This window comes from Pimephales promelas, chromosome 21, assembly GCF_988280905.1.
Source record: "Pimephales promelas chromosome 21, fPimPro1.hap1.1, whole genome shotgun sequence".
Taxonomy (NCBI): domain Eukaryota; kingdom Metazoa; phylum Chordata; class Actinopteri; order Cypriniformes; family Leuciscidae; genus Pimephales; species Pimephales promelas.
The window spans coordinates 23,170,396-23,195,288 of NC_142789.1; the positions used below are offsets into that span (position 1 = coordinate 23,170,396).

Consider the following 24,893-nt stretch of genomic DNA (forward strand, 5'->3'; position numbering starts at 1 on the left):
ACCCGAAGTAGGATGAGTTAGGAAATGTGCCTTAAAGGGTCATTCCACCTCTGGAAAGATGAATGCGTATTTAAAACGGGTCATTTATGTAGAAGAACTGTGAAATAATTTTTGAATTTGGAGCTGAGAAAAGCCAGAAAATTTATTTTTGGCTTATGTGGATGAAAGACAACAACTCCCAGAATGCACTTGCTTCACTGCCCTAGGAGGCCACGCCTACCGGTAGTTAAACAACAAGAATACGCTACTAGTGAGTCTCCATGATGAGTCTGCCTGAAAATGTGTTTCGAGATCGCCCAAAATGTCCGGGATTCGCCTTTTGCCTTCTACAGGCGCCATTCATCATGTTTACTGTGGCGAGCAGGACGAGTTAGGGCTGCGGGAGAACGATCACACACATCAACCGATCACTTGTTTAGCGTTCATGTAAACATGATTCACCAATCAGAATGAATTCAGTTGAATTGAAACAAGAGCTGTACATGTAAACAATGAATGGCGACAGCAGAAAGCAAACGCTGAATCCCGGACATTGACGGTCGGACATGTCCGGGAAAAAGAGGACGGTAACCCCTAAAGATACTACTCGGCTTTCTCCACAGAACAAAAAGATGGCTGACACTATGTGTAGTCCCAATCCTCCGTAATGCATCCGTCTGCATATTCAGTACCTTCATCAATATTTTCAAGTTTCTGCTGGCACTGATCTGTGATTGGTCTGTTAGCGCATTAGGCCCAACCCCCTATGGGCGGGTTTGAACGGGTGGGAACTAGTGCTTGTAGTCTTTGCAGAAATACACTTCCATCTACAATGACGTAAAATGACGATTTTTGCGTCATTGTATGAGGAAGTGAAAAAGGTAAATAGCAGACGTCTCAGGGGAAAATGAGAGAGTGTTGCACGACCATTCAATAGTATAACTGGGTTTCTAACAATGGAAAGCCTAACGCAAATGGGTGCGTGCGCAAAAGGGGAGTGTCCCTTTAAGTATCTACAGTAGTATCCATCTAGTTCAAGAAGCCAAATTAATTTTGTTCTAAAATATATATATATATATATATATATATATATATATATAGGGGCGGCAGTGGCTCAGTGGTTCATGTAGGTTGTCGTTCAATCCCCGGTTCCACCTGACCAAGTGTCGAGGTGTCCATGAGCAAAACACCTAGCGCCTTGCATGGCTGACACCGCCGTCAGTATGAATGAGTGAGTGAATGGGTGAATGTGAGGCAAATGTAAAGCGTTTTTGCTGGCCATTGGGTCTGTGAAAGCGCTATGTAAATGCAGTCCATTTACCATTTCCATTTACCATTTATATATATATATATATAGTATATATATATAAATAAAGTGGTGTATGTATTTATACACACACACACAAAATATAATTTAACAACTTGTAAATGTGAAATCAAGTTTGTGCATGTAACATTGTGAAATCAAATTATTTTAATCCACAATATTCATAATCCAATATAATTGCTAACTTGAAAATCATTCATATCTGACGGTTTAGACTTTTATGATGCGTCATAAGTATCTTATCATCTAGTTTGAGAATCCAAATGAATTTTGTTCTAAAACTGATATACATATATCCAATTTAACTTAAAAATAATTCATATCAGACGGATTAGACTTTTATGATATTGTGAATAACATAAAAATAATTGCCAGATATTGTGAAATTATGCATTAGAACCTCTATAGAGCCGATATCAAGGCACTTATGACAGCTGTGTGTAAGAACAAACTGACACTTTTGCAGTTTAAAGGCAGCTAAATAGATCAATACAAAGACGAATCACAATTCAGTATGCAAACAGAGTGGGAAAAAGGGGCCAATTGGATTGGAGTACGCAATTATTATTGAGCATGGTAGGTGTTCACAATAACTTGGTGTTGAAACGTAGGGGTGAGGTTGTGTCCCTGCTGTAGAATTAGCTGATACCTCAAATAGACCTGGGTTTGTTGCGCAAAGCGTTGCTTGCTGAGGCAATGTTTTCCCCCCTCGCTCACAGACCTGCAGAGCACTTCGGTTTAACCGTCCCTGTGGGACACGCACAGGCACTTCAGACTCTTTTTTCCCCTCTCTCTCTCTCTTTTCTTGTTTTTCCCCATTTGTTCGCCTTCTCCGCCCCACTCAACATCCATTCCATCTGTCTAACCCTAATCTCTCTCTCTCACCGTTCCCTCTCCTTCACTGTTGCTCGCTTTCAAGATGTGTGCGATTGTGACAAGCCCTAAAAATAAAGCCCCTCAGAGGCCTCGACTACACAAAATGCTTTGCTTTGCAATTTCAAAGTGCCTTTGATTACTGAAAAGTGCAGCAATGTATCGACTTTGAGGGACGTGTCTTTAATAAAGCTAGAGGCTGAAATACCAAAATAAAATGGATTCAGAGATTTGGCATGACAGACAAAGGCAAGTATATACAGGCAAGCTGAAGACATAGACCGCCATGATCTAAATATGATAAGGCAGCAGAATGAATGAATGAAATGAACAAAAGATATGAAAGTCACATACGGGGGGATGAGTTCACTACACAAGCGCTGCGAAGCGGACAAGATGCGACGAAAAAGACAATAAAAAAGATAGGGGACGCGAAGACAAAGACAGAGTAAAATACAAAAAAATACCAGATTAGATCTTGCAGTGTAGTATATTTCTTCGGCACAGTCCAAAAAATCGTCAGTGTCGGGCTGTTTAGTAGAAGGACCAAGAAACTTCAGTTAAATCACACACACGTGACGCCCATGAGGTTTCACAGAAACAATAATTGATGGGTTATGGGCGGTTGCTGGGTGAAGATGTGCTTGCAAAGACCACGTCAACCAGAATACACCTTTAAACAGGTCTGTGGATTAAATGAACAGTCCATAACTGCTGAAAAGTGGTGTTGTGGTATTATGTTCACAGAAATTGTAATGATTGTTATAATTCTGCTCTTTTACTATTATAGCAGGAATGCATTAAATTAAACTAAAAAGTGACTTTTACTGTTCATTGTTGCAATAGATTTCTCTTTCAAATAAAAACTGTTCTTTTGAGAATCATGGGAAAAGAACATGATGTCCAACACGATCAGTGTTTTTTCAGCACTAATAAAAAGAAATTGGTTGTTGAGCACAAAATCAGCATATTAGATTGATTTATAAAGGATCATGTGACTGAAGTAAAGGCTGCTTTGCATCACAGGAAAAAACTTTTGCTGATAATTTACTCACCCCCATGTCATCCAAGATATCCATGTCATTCTTTCTTCAGTCGAAAAGAAATTAAGGTTTTTGATGAAAACATTCCAGGATTTTTCTCCATATAATGGACTTTACTGGGAACCAAACGGTTCAAGGTCCAAAAGACAGTTTCAGTGCAAACTACAAACTGTTCAAAGGGCTTTAAACGATTCCAGACGATGAATAAGAGTCTTATCAAGCGAAACGATCACTCATTTAAAAAAAACAAAAACCCAACAAAGTTTAAGATTTATAAGCTCAAATACTCTCCTTGCTCTGTTCTGTGATGCGTGTTCGTGACTCTCCTATTTGAACTCGTTTATCAAAATGAGCGAATCTTTTCCCGAGTCGTTGAATGAACCAAATGACTCGAAAAAAGATTTGTTCATTTTGATGAACGAGTTCGAACAGGAGAATCACGAACGCGTATCACAGAACTGAGCAAGGCGACCATTTGAGCTTATAAAACTTAAAATTTGTTATTTTTTTTAAATGGCCAATCGTTTCGCTTGATAAGACCCTTATTCATCATCTGGAATCGTTTAAAGCCCTTTGAACAGTTTGTAGTTTGCACTGAAACTGTCTTTTGGACCTTGAACCATTTGGTTACCAATAAAGTGCATTATATGGAGAAAAATCCTGGAATGTTTTCATCAAAAACCTTAATTTCTTTGTCGACTGAAGAAAGAAAGACATGGACATCTTGGATGACATGGAGGTGAGTAAATTATCAACAAAAGTTTTTTTTAAAGTGAACTACTCCTTTAAGTAGTTCATATAGATAGTGACATTATAGAAATGTTATCACTTGAATTTGTTTTAAATGTTTCACATTATAAAAACCTTAACAACCCACCAGTTGCAGCAATTATGTACTGCTTCTTTAGAAACAGCAGAGCAACTTGATGTGACAACCAGGAAATCAAAAGAAAATCAAAGTGTGGGGGAAGTGAGGTTCTTCAGATGTGAGGTTACATTCAGAAGATGACATCAGAAGCATGAAGCTACAATGGGAATCGACATTAATTTGATGTCCTGCTGTTAAAAATGATCTGGTTTATGAAAGGATGACAAATCCAGTTACAACATGAGAAACACTGAGTGCTCGAACGAAACAAAGATGAGTCAACGCTGCATTTTTCTGCAGCGCTTAAAAGAAGCCGTATTGATTAGATGCCACGGAAAGCTGCATCTAACCTTTCAATTATCGCCGTGGTGAGAGTGCGAGACAGACGTCTCAAATGCACAACAGTCAAACATGGTGTGAGAGAAAACAAGCCACTGTCAGTAGAAGAGCTGGGGATTGAGGTGTACGTGAGGAAAATATTACATAATAGTAAGTGTCAGCTTATAGGAAAAATCATTTGGGAGTAGTCGCTAAACTTGGTTATGAGCTTTGTGAACAGCTAGACAGGCAGAGTGATTTCAAATTAAGCTTGACGTGGTTTCACAATTGCTCTGTTCCAAAACCTAGTTAGCTCCCTATGGAGGGATCATGGGCACGATCCCAACACCGGCATCGAAGGCAATCCCAGAACACACTGGCAAAAAATATAGTTTAAAGATAAACATGATTTCCCATAAGTACTAAAGTGAATCATTTTTAAAATCTTTTTTTTTATATAAATGTATACAATAATTATGAGTGTTCTCTTTTTATGTTTTTTTTTTTTACATTTTATATTATTATTATCAACATATTATTTGTTTTAATAAATAATGACTGTACATATATTTTATTAATATTGTATTTAAAAGGTTGTAAAAAAACAAAATCTTTGTAATTCAAACCAACCCATGGTTGGTAAAAAAAAAAAGAGTGTAAAAAAAGTTATACAAGTTGAAGTTTACTTCAAAGCAAATGTACTGAAAATGTAAAATCTAAAGCCAAACATTTTATACAAAATATATATTTCACAAAATAATTTGATGATTCAAAACTGGAAATTACTAGAAAAACAAAACCCAAGTTATATTGATATCACTAAAATTGAGCCTTCTAAAAGGTTTTAAAGTAGTTTTTCCATTGTAACACAACATCCAATTTAACAACAGTTTTCACAGGATGAATCTTGAGTGTTTAAGATTTTGAATAATCCCTAATGTATGATTATTAAAGGCAATTTACTAAAGGCAATTAAAATTATTTTATTCAAAGGGACCATGTATTATTTAATAATAAATGTGTGTGTTTTTATGCTTAACAGAGCATCGCAACATTAGCTTAGCAGCATGCTAATGCCAAACTCTACTGAAATCAATTGTGAGTCGAGCTGTTTGTGTTGCGCACTAAGTTGCTGCCTATGTAGAACTTTTTAATTAATTTGATTCCTTACAAGGAAGCTGCCTATGTAAGCAGTAGACAGCTCATTAAGTTTTGGAACAGAGCTTATGAGATGTAACTAAGAAGCATAAAGTGTGTTCTGATTGGTTGAATTGTTTGCCATCGCAGGAAATCCCCAAAGCGAAGGGAAGCTCACTCACCGGTTCATGATGCGGTTTCGTCTCTGTTGTTAAAGGAGGGTCAAACTTCACTTGACCAACTGTAAGAAAACAAATCATTTTTAAAGCAACAGTCCTACTTTTTCTGTATTACACAGAAACATATCAGCATATGGGTTTGGAATGACATGAGGGTGAGTGAATACAGACAATCAGTCAGTTGATTGATAGAACTGGTTGAAGTCTGAACATAAAGAAATTTGTGCTTTTGAGTGTTCATAATATGATTTTTTTAGTCAGTATATATGTCTGGTAGGTATGTTACAGAACCCAAAGAAATCCCCCAGCAGATTCTGACAGATCATGAGAGAGAATTTGTGGTATACTCCAGCAGAGAGAGAACTGAAGCTGAGAAATTCACTCAGCCACGCTCAGGAGAGCAGGAGCACCTGTCAGGTCTGCCCAGGGGAGAAATCCAACAAACACTCACAGTTAATCTCTGACAGAGTCTTCCCTTCCCGACTGGTACGGCTTGCTGAGCGAATCCGATGTGGAACAGATACTGGAGGCTAGGGAGAAGGAAAAAAACACACACACACAGGAAGAAATAAATACACAACAGTCCAACACATAAAGAGGAATTTATCTAAAGGTCATTTAGAGAACTAATGACAAATCAAAGCTTTCTGTTATGGTTATTATGAGATCATTTTAATGTTTATGTGGCTAAATAAAGTCCAACATAGGGTGAATCTTACATCTTGAAATATTTGGGTCTTAATAAAAAAAAAATAATAATTAAATTAAATTAAATAAATAATATTTATGAAAATAAAATAAACATAAAAAATAAAATAAAAATGTATTATTATACGAAGCCTGTTTTAATTAAAAGACTTATTTATTTCCATTTTATTCATGTCCATTATTTTACGACAGTATATAATCATCCTGTTCAGGCAAAAAAAAAATTTTTTTAATTGCCAATGACTTTTTAGTAGAGCTGTGCCAGGCTGTCAATTGATTAATCGCGATTAATCGCATCCAAAATAAAAGTTTGTATTTACATAATATATATGGGTGCACTGTGTATAATTAGTTTATACATATATAAATACACACACATGCTTGTATATATTTAAGAAATATTTCATGTATATACTGTATATGGATTTATATATAATTTATATTATATATAAATATTTTATATATAAATAATATTTTTTTCTTAAATATACATGCATGTATGTGTATTTATATACAAAATAATTATACACAGTGCACCCACATATATTATGTAAACACAAACATTTATTTTGAATGCGATTAATCGCGATTAATCGTTTGACAGTCCTACTTTTTAAAAATAGATTTTTTAGAAATGATAAAAAGTGTGTAACTGTCATGAAAATGACAAAACGTGACAATGCAAAAATGTTTTAATTCTACTTTTGAAATATGCAAAATATGTATTATGTCTCTATTGATTTTGAATTACAACATGACTGAGACATTTCTTGATGGTTTTCCATCAGTTCACCCTTGAGTTTGTTAATTTTGATTGAAAATAATATAAAATGTATTATATAAAAGTGTTTTAATTTCAGCAATTTTGTCTATGCATATGTATTTATCAGCATTATGCTGCCATCATTTAATCAGCATCGGCCATTGAAAAACCCATATCGATCGTTCACTATTAAAGCAATCAGATTTGACATGGCTTTTATACATAAACCACATTAAATAAAAAAAGTCAAGATTGTAGATGCTCTTAGTTGATTGATAGCTTGCATATTAGTGTGCCATCCTTAGCAGATCAGAAGCCCAGTTAAGATAAAAACACCCCAAGTCAGCAAAATCGGCACACATCAATACATTTAAGACAAGAGCGGCTTAAATGCTTACACTTCAGATATCACTTAGTGCCATCGCCAGAGACTCAGTGGAGGGCAAACTCCACAAGCTAAAAATACATGCCAGGCATCACTCTCTGATAACAGTGGGGGTCATGATGCTGACCCCCTGAATCCCTATCTGTCTGACGCTGCTGTCCTGTCTCACGGCAGCCCAAGAGAAAATCATTACGGCCTACTGGGCGTCCGACAGCCCAGTCCCTGATGACTAACCAGAAAAGTTTGCTGTCATTCATGAATCGGAGAACACCTTCCATCAGCAACACACACATAAAAACACAGACTCACACATGCATGAGCAGCACACATTAAAACATGCAAGCATTTGAGTCCTGAACAGGGTCCAGGAAACTAAATGGTCACTGAAGGACATCCTTCACTTTAGTTTCACGCCAGCAGGGCTGAAGAAGATGTGATGAGGAGAGATAAGACAGAGGAACAGACGCACGACCTTCAGACAACAAGGACACAGCAGGGCTCTGAAATAGAAATAGACAGAATGCCAAACACGGCGCCCTTCCCTCAGCGGATGCCTGTGAATATTCTATCACACCTCTTAGCACTTGAGCCACATGGTACAGTGACTAAGAAAAATATTATATATGCTTTCCGGAGATCTATACAGCATATAGATTTCAAAGAAATCCAGACTGTTCATTTTAATTTATGGGTAATAATTGCAAAAGATGCCCATAGATGCAAATTAAATGGGTAAAAAAAATTGAAAAATGAACATGCAAAAAAAAAAAATAATAATAATAATATTTATAAAATATGTATTTATATAAAACAGTTTTTGTTAAAAACAAAACAAATGAAAAATGAACACACAACCCCCCCCCCAAAAAACAACAACAAAAAAACCACAATTATATAAAGATTAATATTTATAAGATTATATGTATTTATATAAACCAATTTTTTTTTTAATAAATAAAAAATAAACACACAAAATCCCCCCAAAAAACACAACTATATAAGGATTAATATTTATAAGATTATATGTATTTATATATTCATTTGGTTTATCTGATTTTAAATGTGATTTTTTTATTGTATTATTGTACCTGGGCATGATTCTCATTAAAACATTACAAAATGAGAATGATCTATTAAAATAATGAGAAATTACGTCATGACCTTGACATTTTTCACGAGATTCACCCCAATATTGAACATTATTTGCATTTCATGACGCAATAAATTTCTCTAAAAGCTCTTTGATGTTGCTGTTCTGTTAAACCCTTGAGGCAACCCTTAGTACAAAGAGAGCAGACAAAAATCTTTTGTCAACGGATCCAAATCCAGCTTTTAAAGTGAGCTTCCGTTTCCAAAACCGACCCCTTGAGGGATCAACACTCCGATCCCAAATCCGACAAGAGCGCAAAACTCCCTAAAACATCCTTGGGCACACTTGTCTAACTCAAGCATTTATACACACACGAACACACAGCTATTCGAGCAAACAAGAAAACACACATCATGTGCGAATGTTTGTCTAGGTTAAAAAAAGAAAATTAGTCACTTATGAAGATATTAATTAACAACACACATAAAGCCATTATAGTCATCAACGCAAAATTAACACTTACAAGCGGTAATCAAAACATTTCCAGATGTTCACAACACAAACACACACGCCTGATACCTTTCTGCGAGCTGCAAAGCGAAGGACTCGCCGAGATAGAGGAGACACTGGTAAAAACAACCCTCTGTATTTAAACTTCAAGACCAGGAGAGGGGGGAAAATGAATAAGAGAGGAAGAGAGAATGAATTGAAGCTTGGGGAATTGGGTAGAACAGGAGAGATGAAATGAAGGACAACTATGTCCTTAAAAAAAGTCTTCATTCTCGCCGGTGGACTTTAGAAGAGGCCAAATGATTTCACAAATCTTTATCAGAAAAACTGGAAAAGACGCCTGGGTATAAACCTAACTTTAGAGACAATCCAAACGAATGAGGGCCTTTAAAACAACCATTACAGGCTAATAATAAAAAAAGAAAGTTAGTGAGAAATATCACCGCAATAAAACGGTTGAGGTATTGAAGATGTAAACTCACGGGGCTCATCAAACTGACATCCCCGCTCTTGGGATTGAGAGCCTAACGTGGTCAGTTCGATCAGCTGGCATTGTCTGGGCTCAGTTTGTGAATAATAGTCCCGACGGGGCCGTCATTCTTGAAGTGATAGTTGTGATAACATTGAGAATCACACAGGGAGAGGTATACTGTACCTCCGGCTCTGGGTCGTCATCATCCAGGTCTGTGTAGGACGTGTGGTCGGGGTTGTTCGCTTTATCTAGCAGCTCAATTGCCAAAATACGACTCAATGGTTGGGACACCAAGGGATGCTGGGTAGAGACGATTAAAATGGCAAAGTTAGATGATCTTTAAAGATACGTCATTTGTCTTAGTCTTGAAAGTTATATAATTGAAAAAGAAAATGATAATAAATAATAATTATAATACATTTAACGAATTTTCAGAACAGTTAAAAAAAAAGAAAAAAAAAAGAAATAAAATAATACATTAATAAATATTATTAATTGTTCAAATGATTATAACGAAATCAAATTATATGGTTTAACTATAAAATACATTTAACAAATGCAATTCAAAATCCAAAATATGAACCAATGCAAACATTATGAAGCCAAGAAACACAAAACTCTCCTACCTGCAATAACTTGTCAGCCGGTGGCCGTTTCTTTGGATTTTTCGTCAACGCCAATTTCACAAAATTGTGGAAGTTGTTGGTCCTCCAGAACATAAAGAAGAGTCTCCATAAATCTTACACGTAACAAGCATTTCGACCGCGAGGCCGAGCAGTTTTTTGGCTTTAAATGTAATTAAACTAATTTGATTTAACAGAGCTGCAAGGTAATGGAGAAGAAACTGTTCGGCAGAAGACCTGACCAGATTCATAATTAGCCAAGATAAGAGAATGTCAAGTTCAACCGAATCAAAATGCATAAAAGTAACTGTTTAGGGCAAATGAGAGTGCTTGGCCCAAATTTCATGGGTGATTAATGTTATTAAAGAATAGGGCATAAAAAAAAAACCTGAAACTTACCGACACTGAAATCACACCCAGGTAACATAATTATTGCCTGAAAATGTAATTAGCACTTACCATTTAACTTTGTCTTTTAATTTGGGGGGTTGAAAGTTGCTTTTCGTCATCAAAAACAGAGCTCTGGAGAGAAAAAAATGGGTTGATGTCACAAGCAGAAAAATAGCTTGGCATACAAAGGAAATTTGAGTAAATTAAAGCATCTCAACTCATCAAAACATTGTGACAGTGAGAGTGAGAATTCAGCAATTACAAAAAATGCTCAAAATATAATAGAACAACTATTTACACTAGGAAAGAAGTATCAAAGTTTATTAACATTTGCATTCTTAATTTGTATCCAAAAGAGAGGAAAGAGAGGAAAATCACAGACTTATGTTTAGTACAAGCTACACGCTTGATCTCTCCCTGTTGGAAAGATGTTAAGAGGCCTTCTATTGGTCGCTGGCTGAAAGAATTATCAGGATGCCTTATCCTTGAAATGAAACGTTAACATACACAATGAAAAAGAAATCAGCCGAATTTTCCCTTTCTTGCTTTTTTGGAGAACCGTGAAGCCGAGGAAACTCTGGAAACTTGAAGGTGATATGTACCTAACTGTTTGTATTTCCTAAACTATGTATGATTATATAATGTCGTTATCCAGTGTGTGTGTGTGATTTTTTTTTTAATTTATTTATTTATTTTATTTTATTTTTTATTTTTATTTGGGGTGGGGGGAGTGGATTATTTTATAGTTTGACTGTTATACGCTTTCTTAAATGTATTAACATGTATGCTTGTTAATTGTTAAAATTCAATAAACACATGGTTAGAACGTGTATTAACATGTTTTCTGGTACTATTGTGCGTGTATTTTTTGTTAGCTAGACAAATAAAATCCATTTTGCCCACTTTCTATGAATAAGAGTATATTTTTATGACATTTTAAGTATAAGTTACTGATCATCTGCACAAATTCAAGCTGTTTTTCCAAACACTCTTTCTACTCGTTGAACAAACAGACTCATGTCACTGATTGAGCTAAATGAGAAAGTGTAAATAAGAGAATACATTTTAACATTGAAAAACACCTTTAAGTGGAATCTTGGCAATCTCTGGCAATCTTTCAGTGTTGTGGTATACATACCATCATATCTAATGCCATCGTGGTACTTTTTGAACTGGACAGCTACAAAAAACCCAGCTCTTTTTGAACTGGAACAGATCATTAATACTGCTGTTTAAACCTCACCTCATAGGATGAAGGTCAAACATGGGAGGTTGTAGTTCGGCCAGTTCAATGGCGGTGATGCCCACAGCCCAGATGTCACACAGGTGATTGTAGCCCCCTTTCCTCTCCACAGCAGCCACCTCTGGGGCCATCCTGTTATCATGGGTTACAGACCACATCATCACTCACAGTATATTTAGGAACATTTCCAACCTGATGGTTACATGAGCTGTGGAAAAGGCTTCTGTGGACATGTAGGAAACTACGGAATTATAAAAGATTAAATGTGTGTTTTTTTAAACTCAACTGTGAAAAGTCTCTTTTTAAAAATCATTTTAGGTAGTTGACAAAACAACTTGGGATTTTTTATTATTCAACATAAGGATATGAGGTTTAACATTTGTAAAATTGAATGACGTGAAGGGTTTACATTACAAATGGTGACCATATTGTGTATCATTTAAGAGTAATTTTAGAAACTGCATTTATTTTAATTATAAAAAATATTATAAATAATTTATTGCATGCATGTATGATTGTAAGGTGTATGTGTGTATGGCACAATAAAAGCTAAAACTGTATACCAATAAGGAGTCCCAATGAACGATTTTCTTTTTGCTAGTGTGGCTGTGATCTGTGCAGATACACCAAAATCAGCTGCGGAGATAAAGAAACATAAGATCATCTTCACTACAATCCCACAAACACCTCTCATGTGAATTGTGTGCAGCTCACACTACCACGTGTCTAATTGTGTCTTATGAATTATGAAATTTGAGAGCTGTGTAATGCCACAGCAGATCAAACATAACATGAGGTGATGCTCACAGTCACAAATACAAAACTATTTACACGTTTTTTGAATGATTTGAGCTGGTAACATGGCAAGTCACTTCATTTACCCCACATTTATCACAATGGGGGAAAAAAAAAAATGTTTTCTTACCTAGCTTGATATAACCATTGTCCGTCAATAAAATATTGGCACCCTATTTCAAATGGAAAAACACTTCATGAAAGGAGACTGTAATTAGACTGTATAGCATTATACTGTACATCTGCAATTATAACACATTATTGAATGTTTTACTGGTAGGTTTGTAAGATGAAATGAAAAATTAATCCGACAGAATTCAGGATCTATTTTTTCCCACTATAAAATCTCTTTCAACACCTGCTTTCATCTATGATCAGAGATGTGAAAGCACCATCTGAGTCATACTAATTACACCTCCCTCTGGTCAGGTAACACATTTTCTCTTTCTTTACCAGCCTTGCACATCTGGCTTCACCAAATCAACATTAAAAGGTACTAAGGGGTTTACTTTAAGGGCATTTTTGTAAACAGCCATGCTTTGCTTTATATGAGCAATAACACAGCAAATGGTGCAAATTATTAATAATTTGTTGATTTGAAAAGCCAACATACACAACCGTTCAAAAGTTTGGGGTCAGTATTTTTTTTTTTTTTAAGAAATTAATACTTTTATCAAGCAACGATGGATTAGTAAATACATAATGTTACAAAAGATTTCTATTTCACATGAGCATGAGAATAAAATGTCTTGAGAATGAAGAGTTAAGTAATGGCTGCAATTCAGTAATTGACAGGCATCAATTACGCTTTAAAATGTATTAAAATTGAAATAATATTTCATAAAATGCAGCCTGGTTGAGCATAAGAGATTTTTTTAAACATTAAAAAGACCTTATACCAGCCCCAAACTTCCATATTCCATATTTTGAAGGAGTGATTGTATTAAATATGTGTATGCTTTATTAAAACTATAAAATGGAATCCTTGAAGCAACTAATCTAAACTAATCCTTTCTGCACCACTAGCAGCTCCATACATAATTGCATATTAATGGCAGAATTGTTAAAGAAATCATTTCCTAAAAATAATGACGAATCATTAATGAATCAGAATCATTAAAGCTGATGCGTGTAATTTCTGTGCCGTCGGTGACACCAAATAGATTTTAAAAAAATAATAAAAACAACAGTAAAACATACATTTTTGCTAAAACCTCCTGGTAGTGATTTGATTTGCTGATAAGATGTAGCAGGAGGTGGGTTTATGTGTGGTCACTCAACGTTTTCTTGGCATTTGAGTATGCCACTGAAAGGAGCCTTTCATTTAGACACACAAAAGCTCGAATCGTTCAAAAAAAGATGACATTACCTTTATGTCTCTGTGCATCTTTCCTTTGTTGTGTAGGTAATATAAACCCTGAAATGAAAACCATGATTAAAACTCATTTTAATTCCCAATCATCTCAAAAACACATTTACAAACTGCCATTTTAGAGACAGAACAAGGAGCATGAAATATCGGCCAACACGTCTACCATTAAAAATTCAAAAGTAGCTTTCATGGTCACAGCAGATTGCTTCAGTTGTCAAAACAGAGTCCGGTAAAATTGCTTACCTGAAGGGTTTCTCTTGTTACATATGCGATCTGTGATTCTGTTAGAGGCCCAGTAACTGTGGAGACATATTTAGTGTACATTTAGAACTAATGTAATCTACAACGTACATCTGAAAAATCCCATTCCAGATCCAAGTGTGTACAAAACACATCAGTTGAAAAATAAAGCATGCAGAGTAGTTATCTTAAAGGGATACTCCACTTTTTTGGGAAATAGGCTCATTTTACCACTCCCCCAGAGTTAAACAGTTGGGTTTTACCATTTTCAAATCCATTTAGCCAATTTTTTTTTATATTTAGAAGAATATCAGTAACCAGACAGTTTCTGGTCTATTGACTTCCATAGTATATTTTTTCCTACTATGGAAGTCAATGAGACCAGAAACTGTCTGGTTACTGATATTCTTCTAAATATCACAAAATCGGCTGAATGGATTTGAAAATGGTAAAACTCAACTGTTTAACTCTGGGGGAGTGGTAAAATGAGCCTATTTCCAAAAAGTGGAGTATCCCTTTAAGCTGCAACTTGTTTAAACCAAGAAAACAAATATAACATTGATCATTCCTATACCACACTGGAGTGACAGTTTAACAAAAGCACCACTAATGGGTTTCATCCAGCAGACCAAGGACGAGATTATCAAGAACCCAATGTGACTTATGATGATTACACGTTTCCAACCTGACAAAATATAGAGTTACTCTACAACTCTAAATGAATTACTGATGAAAATAACAGACGTTGAAACTTTAGCAAGAAAAGATTTAAAAGGCATCTGAGAAGCTCATCTGTCGGTTCTCCATTATGATGTAGGATTTGAAGGAGCGAATACTAAATGGGCTGAAGGAAGAGAAAGAGAGAGAAAGACAGCAGTAGGGTCTTGAATTTATGAAATGGTGTCCGCAACCCATTTTACTTCTGTAAAGTGATGCTTTCTAAATGTGAAACCAGATATTCAGAGAGAAAAAAATGCCAGGACTTGACTGGACTGTAAATAGTGCTAACGTGATAGGTTGAAAAATAAGAGGGGATGGTGATGTCATGAGAAAATGAAAGTTGTTGTTGGAATGTTAAACCAGTGAGGAAAGATTACAAAGCCGCTTATCCACTGTTGGGCCAAACCTTTCTCGTTGCCTAACCGTTTCCATTTCGTTGGATGGCTTCATTTACTGTGGGACTGTGGATGTCCTTTCCTTGATCATTCACTAGTTCATAGAGTTATTTAAATACATGTTTGTCCAAGCAGAAATCGATTCATGTGTTCTGTATATCTGTATGTGTTGTGTGTGGGAAGACTGAAGCCGGTCGGCCTCGGCTCTAATCAGGCCTGTGACCCCAGAGCCGAGTGCAACCGTGGCAGCGGGGGTGCAGATAACGTGGGATGTGAGGCTGGGCACTAAGCTAACACGTAAGTGGCATAACACCATCTAACCTCCCCCCCCCCCCACCCCACACCACACAGAGGCTCAGAGAGAATCGCAGAACTGCCAACAGCTGCCGCGAAAATGAGCTCTAATGATCTGACAGGCCACTCTACTGAGCTCTGCTAAATTTATCACCTGGGAACATACAGAGGGACGCTTTCCAACAACATAAGAAAAGATTTGTATATTTAGGCCATCTGTCAAAAATCAGATTAATTGGAGGAGAGGAAAGTCTGTTTACGTTAAAACTGGCAGCAGAAACGAGAGGAACTTTCAAACCGTTGCAACCATCGTATCAACATTGTTTACACTGGGACATTTATAATAACAGTTCACCCAAAAATGCAAATTATGTGAGTTTTGACTCACCCTCATGTCATTTGAGTCAACATACTTGAAGGGCTGTGCATAAGACTGACATGTCACCTTCATATAACCATGACATGACATATGCCTTGAATATGAAGTAGGGTTTATGCATGCAAGTGTCTTTCACTCAATAATGACATTTTGAATGCAAATATGACTTTGTTTAACATGTCTTTGTCATGACAACTTGACATAAAATTAAGTTAAACTGTCATGTGGTTGGCTTTGACATTGGCTGTCATGAGGCCATTATAACTGTGAATATTTTTCGTGACCTCAACTACAGTGGTACTAATTGAATTTGTCATTAAAAAGTTATAATGGCTTCATGACAGCCAATGTCAAAACCAACTAGCTGACAGTTTAATGTAATGTTAACCAATAAAGCTAGGTGGTTTCTTAAGTTTGATAATTAATCTGCTATGTCATGTTTATGACAGGTTGTGTTGTCTTAGTAATGTCAAGTTGCCATGACAAAAACACTGACAGGTTATGATGTTTTGGTTTATGTCAAGGTGTCAAAAAGACATCTCAAACAATGCCATATTTTGCATTAAAAATGTCATAACTGAGCGAATGACACTTAATGACAGTTGTCACAAACATGCATAAATCATGTCATGTCATGATTATGAAGGTGCACGTTAATTTTATGCACACCCCTTCAAGTAAAGTACAATTTTTCACTTGGAATGCAAGAAGAGACATTTTGAACAATGACAATGTACAGGTCGCTCTTTGACTTAAAAGTCATATGGATCACTTTTGTGGTCGTTTTATGGTGTTTTTGTAGCCTTTTGGAAGCTTGAAAGCCTCATGGAAAAGAATTGTATGTAAAAAAATGATCATGTTTTGCTTTACAGAAGAAATAAACTCATATGGGTTTGGAAATAAGTGAGGATGAATAAATGATGACAGAATTGTCATTTCTGGGCAAACTATTCCTTTAAATAATGAATGGAAAGGAGATATAGCACAGCATTGGAATACTGACCACTGAGTGAGTCTGAGTTCGCAGTTGATTGTTTACCGTTGTATGGTGTATCTTACCGTGATATATGTCTTGCAATGAGCCTCCCCCACAGTATTCCATACATATCCATAATTTATCTCTCCTGAAAAGACAGAAAGAAAAACACCAACAAATTATATTTCAATCGATGCATCTCGAAATAGTTCCCTGGAAGCCCCATAGGGAGAGTGGAAGGATGCACACTTTTCTGGGTCATGACACAGCAAGTAGGAGACAGTCATAACTCACTAGCAACCTGCTTTTATCAAAAACACCCTTCTCCACTTCTCAAGGTGCCTAATGTCTAGACTAATATTTAAGAGATATACTGCCTACCAAAAACAAACCACTCAGGTTGCCTACAGCTATGAGGAAGAACACAATAAAATTCTTGAATAATGGGTAATTCTAAGGGGGTGTTTTCAGATACTTCACTGCACATTAACGTCTAATTTGTTCAAACTTCAGAATTAATGTATATGGTACAAAAGTTTGGTTAATTTTTTTTTTTTTTTTTTTTTAAGATGTGTCTCATGCTCAAGGCTGCATTTATTTGATCAAAAATGACAGCGAAAACAGTATATTAAGAAATATTATTAATATTTACAAATTACTTTTCTATTACTTTTCTAATATTTTAAAACAGAATTTATTCCCGTGGCGGCAACGCTAAATCCTCAGCATCATTACCCTAGTCTTCAGTGTCACATGATCCTTCAGAAATCATTTAAATATGATTGTTTGGTGCGCAAGAAACATTTCTTATTTTTGGCAATGTTGAAATAAGTTATGCCGCTCAATATTTTGGGGGAAATTCAGAATTCTAAACAATCTGAATGAATAGAAAGCTCATAAGAACCGTATTTATTTGAAATAGAAATCTTTTGCAAGATTATAAATGTATTTAATGTCACTTTTGAGCCATTTTTATATATATATATATATATATATTCCCAAAATTATAAGAGACATTGTACTAGAATAAATGTTAAAATGCACAATTTTAAAGCCATATTACGATCAGAAGACTTTAACATTAGGTTATACATGTTTACATGAGACTAATGTAATAAAACCATATCAAAAACTGTTCACAGAAAAAAAACATGAAATGTCGCTGAAGCAAAACAAGACATTCACCAAGAAGTTAGCCAGAAGAAGTTACAACCTTCGCATTTCTATTTTTGGTTAGTTTGCGAACTGAAGGATGCATTAAAATGATTTTATTATCATTAACCGTTTAACATTTTTAATTATTTCTAGTGAAAATAGCCAAAAGATTGTAGATCCCAGGTGGGCGATGAAGGTGTCATGCAACACCAAACTTTGACAAAACATCATACTGTCAATGTTAAAGTCCTGCTTTTTTATCCACCAAAATCAAATGAGATCTACCTTGCTTAAAACACTATACAATGGTCAGAAACGGAGGAGGCTGTTCCTGCAGTGCAGCTGAGAGACCCAGCCAACAGAGCACAGTGTCAACTCAATAGCCTTAGACAGGAATAGGATCTGACAGAGCGGGAGGCGAGCGAGTGAAAGAAGGGGTAAGTAAAGGAGAGAGCAGAGAACAGTAAAAGTGTGGTCAGGAAAGTGGTCATTACTATACCTTAAGTAACTACCGAAATAGGCCACAATGTTAGAGTGCTTGCAGTCTTTCATCATGATTATTTCCTGCTGAACCACTGCAAAGTCCTCGCCTGTCCAGGGAAAACAGAGAGATGGGGAAAAGGTGAGCGTGTAAACATGACAGACTTATTCAGCTCAAAATTTGTGCAACATTTTGGAATCTACCAGGATTTCATTACCCTGGTATTCCTTCAAGTAAAATGTAAAAACTCTTATGTAAATGGAAAAACAATACCATGGTATATTTGAAAGCACCATGGCATTACCATCTGATACCATCACAGTAAGCTTTACTGTAACTGTAATCTTTGAATACTTTAAGTAATTTCTGAAGTAACATCACCAAAATAGCAAAAATAATTGTCGTTTTTAAAACGGGTTACAATTGCACATAATATCTTTAAATTGTACGAATTTACACAATATAATATAAATGAAGTATTATCAAAATAAAATAATAAAATGCACATTTAAACAATAAATAAATTAATTAAAAATAATGCATTTTTAAATTATATTCTTCAATGAAAATAACAGTACAGATTCTGAGAAAAAAAATAAATGAGAGTTGGCTTTTTAAAAACAGGATTAAAGGGATACTCCACTTTTTTTGGGAAATAGGCTCATTTTACCACTCCCCCAGAGTTAAACAGTTGGGTTTTACCATTTTTGAATCCATTCAGCCGATTTTCTGATATTTAGAAGAAAATCAGTAAACAGACAGTTTCTGGTCTCATTGACTTCCATAGTAGGAATAGAAGAAAATATATACTATGGAAGTCAATGAGACCAGAAACTGTCTGGTTACTGATATTCTTCTAAATATAAAAAAAATCTGCTGAATGGATTCGAAAATGGTAAAACCCAACTGTTTAACTCTGGGGGAGTGGTAAAATGAGCCTATTTCCAAAAAAAAAAGTGGAGTATCCCTTTAAAATCACCTTTAAATGGTAGAAATTTCTAATGTAATGTAATATAATTAGTGCAGTCAAATCTATATAATATATGAATTATTATATTTATATATACACATACATATTACGTAAACAAAAACGTACGTTTGATGCCATTAATCGTGATTACTTGATTTGAAAGCACTAAATATAATATAATATAATTAAAAATTATATAAACTTATATTCTTCAGTGAAAATGCCAGTAAAAGAAAACATCTATAAAAAAACTCAATAAAAGTACATAGATTTTTTCCTCTCCTGGACATTTTAAGACGATTAAAATGAACACTTAAAATGAAAAGAATAAAAATTCACACCTCTACTTAAGAAGGCATTGCAAGTATGCACAACGGAACCATGCACTTGCAATGCTTTGAGTCTATATATGAGTCCTTGCATAAAGTACGTTTTTACCCGAAGGGTTAGCGGTTTGCAGAAGTAACAGTGGCACGTGTCTCAGAAAACACCTATAATTAGGCAGTTCCATCTAAAAATGCATACCCATTCCTCATGAAAGCTTCAAATCGAAGCAATGGATGCTTGTTTAATCATGCATAAGACGATGGGGAGGGTCAGGCGCTTATGTATATAGTGCCTATAAAGCACTGAGCTCTCTTTAGCATTCAGCAAGCATCAGACCCCTGATGCATCGCTGTGGTTTTCCCTTCCAACTGCTGATGGAGAGATTCACACCCCTCTTCTAAACTTCCTTTCTCTCTCAACCCGGTAACGTTCAGTTATTTTAGCTTTATAAGAGCATAAGCAAGGGCCTTGTTCTGTCAGAGACATGTATTTGTTGCTGTAAAAGAAAAAGGAGGAGATGGAAAAACAGACAAAAGTAACAGACAGAGACTGAATATCTGAAACTCTGCTAACTTATTGGAAGTGATGTGATCTCAGCTGATGGACACGAGAAGGCAATCACCCATAATGCTTGTGTGGGGGCTTCTGGCTCGACTCCATCTGAGCTGACCTTGATCTCTGGCTCTGCTCTATAAATGTGTGTGTGTGTGAGCGGAGAGCGAGACAAGGAGAAAGAGAGAGGGAGAGACAGATTATGAGAGATGGAGGAGAGCGGAAGAGAACAAAGTCACTTTGTTGTGACTGCTTGCTTAATGATGGATGCTGCAGGCTCATTAAAAGTTTTTTTAACGCTTTTTCCTTGTTCTCTCCCACTGATACTCGCAACACACTCCTTTTATTCCCACATAGAGGGGCAGAGATAAATATTTTAACTTGCGTAATTCGCCATTAAACTGAACAGCCCAAGCTGGGTGCAGGCACCAATAATCGCATTTACCAGATGAAAGGTCACTTAGTACATTTACTTACAAAACAGCACAAAGTGGATCATTTTGGAATCGATCATGTCATTCTTTGCGGTAAAAACCTTGGTCTGTTAATGTAAAGCATACAGTATCCTCTCATACCATCACAGTAAAGCCCAAAAGTGCAGGTGATACATGTACATGATAGACTTCACTACTTCCATTCATAAATCCCCTCCCGTGTAAAAAGTGTCAATCGAATGCGCACTTCGCCTACTGTATTTCGAATACTATGTATACGGACAACATACTTCTCTTTTGGCGTGGTGTTTTTCGCATATTATATAGTAGGGAAGTATTTGATTTCGGATGCAATGAAAGACATTTTTATCTGCCATAACTTCTGGAGAAATACAGCAGACACTGGACAAAGACGAATGTTTCCGGAGTGTCACCCGTCTGTGTTCACACGCTATTAAATGGAGAATGCTTTGAAAGGCTGTAAGTTCGCATACACGCATATGCTAGCGTACATTTAAAAAATAAAGTATACTTTGGGCTTTTTTTAGCGTTTACTGTAACTGTAAACTATTCTGAAAATTAATAAAAAATGTACTTACAGCAAAAATAATGTGCAAACAGGGTAATTACCACCTTTAAATTGTGTGAATTTAATAGACATTTTATAATATAACGATTATCTAAATAAATGCAATGCAATGAAATAATGAAATTAAATGAAATGCATAGGGACTGTGAGTGTGAAGTATGCTTATTAAATTCAGGACCAATTCCGAGGAATGTTTTAATTCCAAACCCATGGACTAAAGGAAGGAGAAGCTTTGAGAAGTTTTGCATAATGTCCTTTAAGTGTAGGTCTGTGCAAAAGACATTCGCTCCCTGAGGGAAGTGTGAAGTAGCAGCAGAGGGGTCAGGTGACACGTACTTCCTGCCGGGGCGAGCGATCCGGTAAGCGTTCCGCAGAGGCAGTGACATTTCCCTGCACATATGGGGCAGATCGCTGCGAGAGACAGCAGGAGGTATTGCCTCTTACATCCTTTAGGGGAAACGGAAGCAGCTAGCCTACTATTCACTGTGTAGGCTTCAGCGATGCATATCTCTGAGTAGGACACATGCTAATTGAAGCAAACTTCTTAGTCGGGGTCTGATGGGTAGAACGTTCAGCTTCAAGGCAAACAGGTCCTGCTGAGCAGCAGTTACATGAACTGGTATATACAGTATATATGCTATGTTAATAGGTTAGTTCACCCAAAACTGCAATCAATTACTTACTCTCATGTCACAACAAACCAATAGACCATTTTGCAAGATGTAAACAACACTGGTCCAGAAGCACTTCCTGTTTCAGTTTCTTAACACTACATAAAAGCTGGGATAAAATACAACCAACAGAACATATTAAACTGAATCAAAAAGTTAAACAAACATCTTAAAGATGTTTTCTTTACATGTGAAATAAAGAAAACAGTTACAAACTGAAACAGGAAGTGCTTCTGGACCAGTGTTGTTTACATCTTGCAAAATGGTCTATAAGACTTTTGTTCATAGAAACACAAATAAAGATATTTTTTTTTATGAAATCCCTTCATTGAAAGTCTTTTCACCTAAAACTCTCTTGCTTCAAAATGTTCCTAAAGGGATCATAAAATAAATCCACATGAATCGTGTGATTTAATCAAAGTCTTCTGAAGTGACATGATTACTGATGAACAGATTTCATTTAGGATTTTATACACATATAACTTTGATCAGCGAACGAACATAAAGCACTAAAATATGGTAAACAGAAGCTCAAATGTGCAGGTATGAAACATGAGAATGAACCTTATTAATAATGATGCATCAAACAAGCATGCATGAGCTTCTGTTTTTTTAATGAAAGTCTTATGGGTTTGGAATCTGGAACTACATGAGGATGAGTAATTGATGACAATTTGAATTTTTGGGTAAACTATCCCATCATGTTTATGTAGTTATGAGTGTCTGCCTTTGGTCGGACAAGGGGGGAAGTGTGCATTGATTTGAGAATGGACAGTTAAGAGCCACACTAAATAAAAAACAAAACAAAAAAAAACCTTGGCTGCCTTTCTATGTGAAGTGCTGAAGCCCATCTAGAGGTCTGGTAAATTTCCCAACGAAATTCCATTACTGTACATGGACACAAGCAGGCAAGGCTGCAGATAACACATAGAAAGGGAACAGTGAACAGCGGGATCACTCTGTGTGTGTTTCAGGGAATGAAAAATCTAAAGAAAAGAAGTGGGCTTAAATTACAACTAATTAGAGAGAAATAAGATAATAAACAGACTCCAAACTCACAGCAACAACGACTAAGCATCCATTGATCCAAAGACATTTGAGCAAATTGTTCTTGCCCAGTTCAAAATTATTAATCAACATGGTATTAAAAAAGGATAACGGCATTAATTAACAGACTTTAAGGACTACAATGAAATGGCTTGATAAGCATAGTTTTGCTGTCTTTCCATTGCCAGTCAAGGCAGATGGTTTTCAGAGAGAGGTATTATAATTAAAAAAAAAAAAAAAATATATATATATATAGAGAGAGAGAGAGAGAGAGAGAGAGAGAGAGATAAACCATCAAACTTTTGGTTTGTTTTCTCAACATACAATATATTTCAAAAGGTAACAGTAAAGTTCACAAAGTTAATGCATTAGATACCATGAAATAAAAACGTACAGAATTTATTAACCTTAACCTACATCCATATAAACTAATACATATTTTCTTATTATGAACAAACATAAAGCAGTGCTGGAGAGACCTAAAACCTAAAACGGATGTCGAGGCTGCCTTGTTTCTGCTCCATACGTGAGAAACATTGGTTTTGCAGTTTAGCAGAACCAAGATGTGCAATTGTGATGTTAGCTATAGTAACAGGACAGTTTTGAGTGTCATTGATTATCTGAAGCTGATGTGCTGCTGGTGACTAACATCCAACTCTTGCTTGTATATACTCCTGTGTACTGTGTTTTTACTTTTTGTTCTTCCTTGTCGTTCATTCCTCATCTTTGCTTTGTTTTTCGTGAACCATTATTTAGCTTTGCTTCAGCTATGATTGATGAAAAACACATTCACACTTGCATTGCATGTTTGTGCATTTTGTGGGTGGAGCAATGAAGAGGGGTGTGTTTATTTTAGTTGATGTCAAACATCAACAGTGTTTTCTTAGAAAACGCTTACTGCACCTTTAAGAGGTAAAGCCTCAAATATATATAAGCAAAACACTCCTATTCATTTTTCAAGGTTCTTTGAATTTAGACTGTAGTCTCACCGGGGGATGATTTTAAAAAAATGCACCTTTCAATATTTAAACATCTCACCATTAGAAACGGCACCATGCATCTATAGAGGTCCACCAGACCTTATTTCAGAGCAGTGCCATGACAGGTATGAAAGCGAGACTGTGAGGAACAGACTTACCATCCGCTGTATAAAGCTCCAAGATCACTTCTAATTTTCCACAGCTCAAACTCTATGGGGTTTTTGATCTACATACCCATTAAAAAACAAAGATAGCACTGCTATGATTAAGGTCTATAGAGATCTTCCACCAGACTAAAGTTTGTTAACAAAAAAAGATCAATTAAATATATTTTTTAGATATGTCCAGTTAATATGTGTTATATAAATAGAGCTCTATTGTACCAGAGAGAAACCTTCAACTTTTCAAGCTATTGTTTTCCAATTATTGTGAACCAGAATATGAATGCAACTGTAAGGTGCAGCAAGCACCGTCATGATTTTGTTCAAAATGAAAAAATCTGAATAACAACAAATAATTCATGAATAAATTTCATTAAAGCATGTCATCGCACACAGAAATGGGACAAGTTTGTGCTCTTGGGCATGTTTGTAGGTGTAGGATAGCAA

At 35.8% G+C, this 24,893-nt stretch overlaps 1 protein-coding gene across 5 annotated transcripts in view; it reads right to left on the minus strand.

The window, feature by feature from the left end:
* map4k3a (mitogen-activated protein kinase kinase kinase kinase 3a) overlaps window positions 1-24,893 on the minus strand; it is a 60,724-nt gene that overhangs the window by 14,984 nt on the left and 20,847 nt on the right. For 3 of the 5 annotated variants that reach the window (XM_089125145.1, XM_039674165.2, XM_039674162.2), the window contains exons 3-15: window positions 18,734-18,824; window positions 17,163-17,227; window positions 14,319-14,374; window positions 14,073-14,120; window positions 12,834-12,876; window positions 12,472-12,544; window positions 11,909-12,040; window positions 10,735-10,797; window positions 10,279-10,360; window positions 9,836-9,952; window positions 6,176-6,254; window positions 5,728-5,786; window positions 2,647-2,709 (exon numbers count right to left, since the gene is read on the minus strand). In XM_089125145.1, the coding sequence (XP_088981271.1) occupies window positions 2,647-2,709; window positions 5,728-5,786; window positions 6,176-6,254; window positions 9,836-9,952; window positions 10,279-10,360; window positions 10,735-10,797; window positions 11,909-12,040; window positions 12,472-12,544; window positions 12,834-12,876; window positions 14,073-14,120; window positions 14,319-14,374; window positions 17,163-17,227; window positions 18,734-18,824 (971 nt within the window). The remainder of the gene's footprint in view (window positions 1-2,646; window positions 2,710-5,727; window positions 5,787-6,175; window positions 6,255-9,835; window positions 9,953-10,278; window positions 10,361-10,734; window positions 10,798-11,908; window positions 12,041-12,471; window positions 12,545-12,833; window positions 12,877-14,072; window positions 14,121-14,318; window positions 14,375-17,162; window positions 17,228-18,733; window positions 18,825-24,893) is intronic. The other 2 variants (XM_089125146.1, XM_089125144.1) reach the window with 1 other exon arrangement.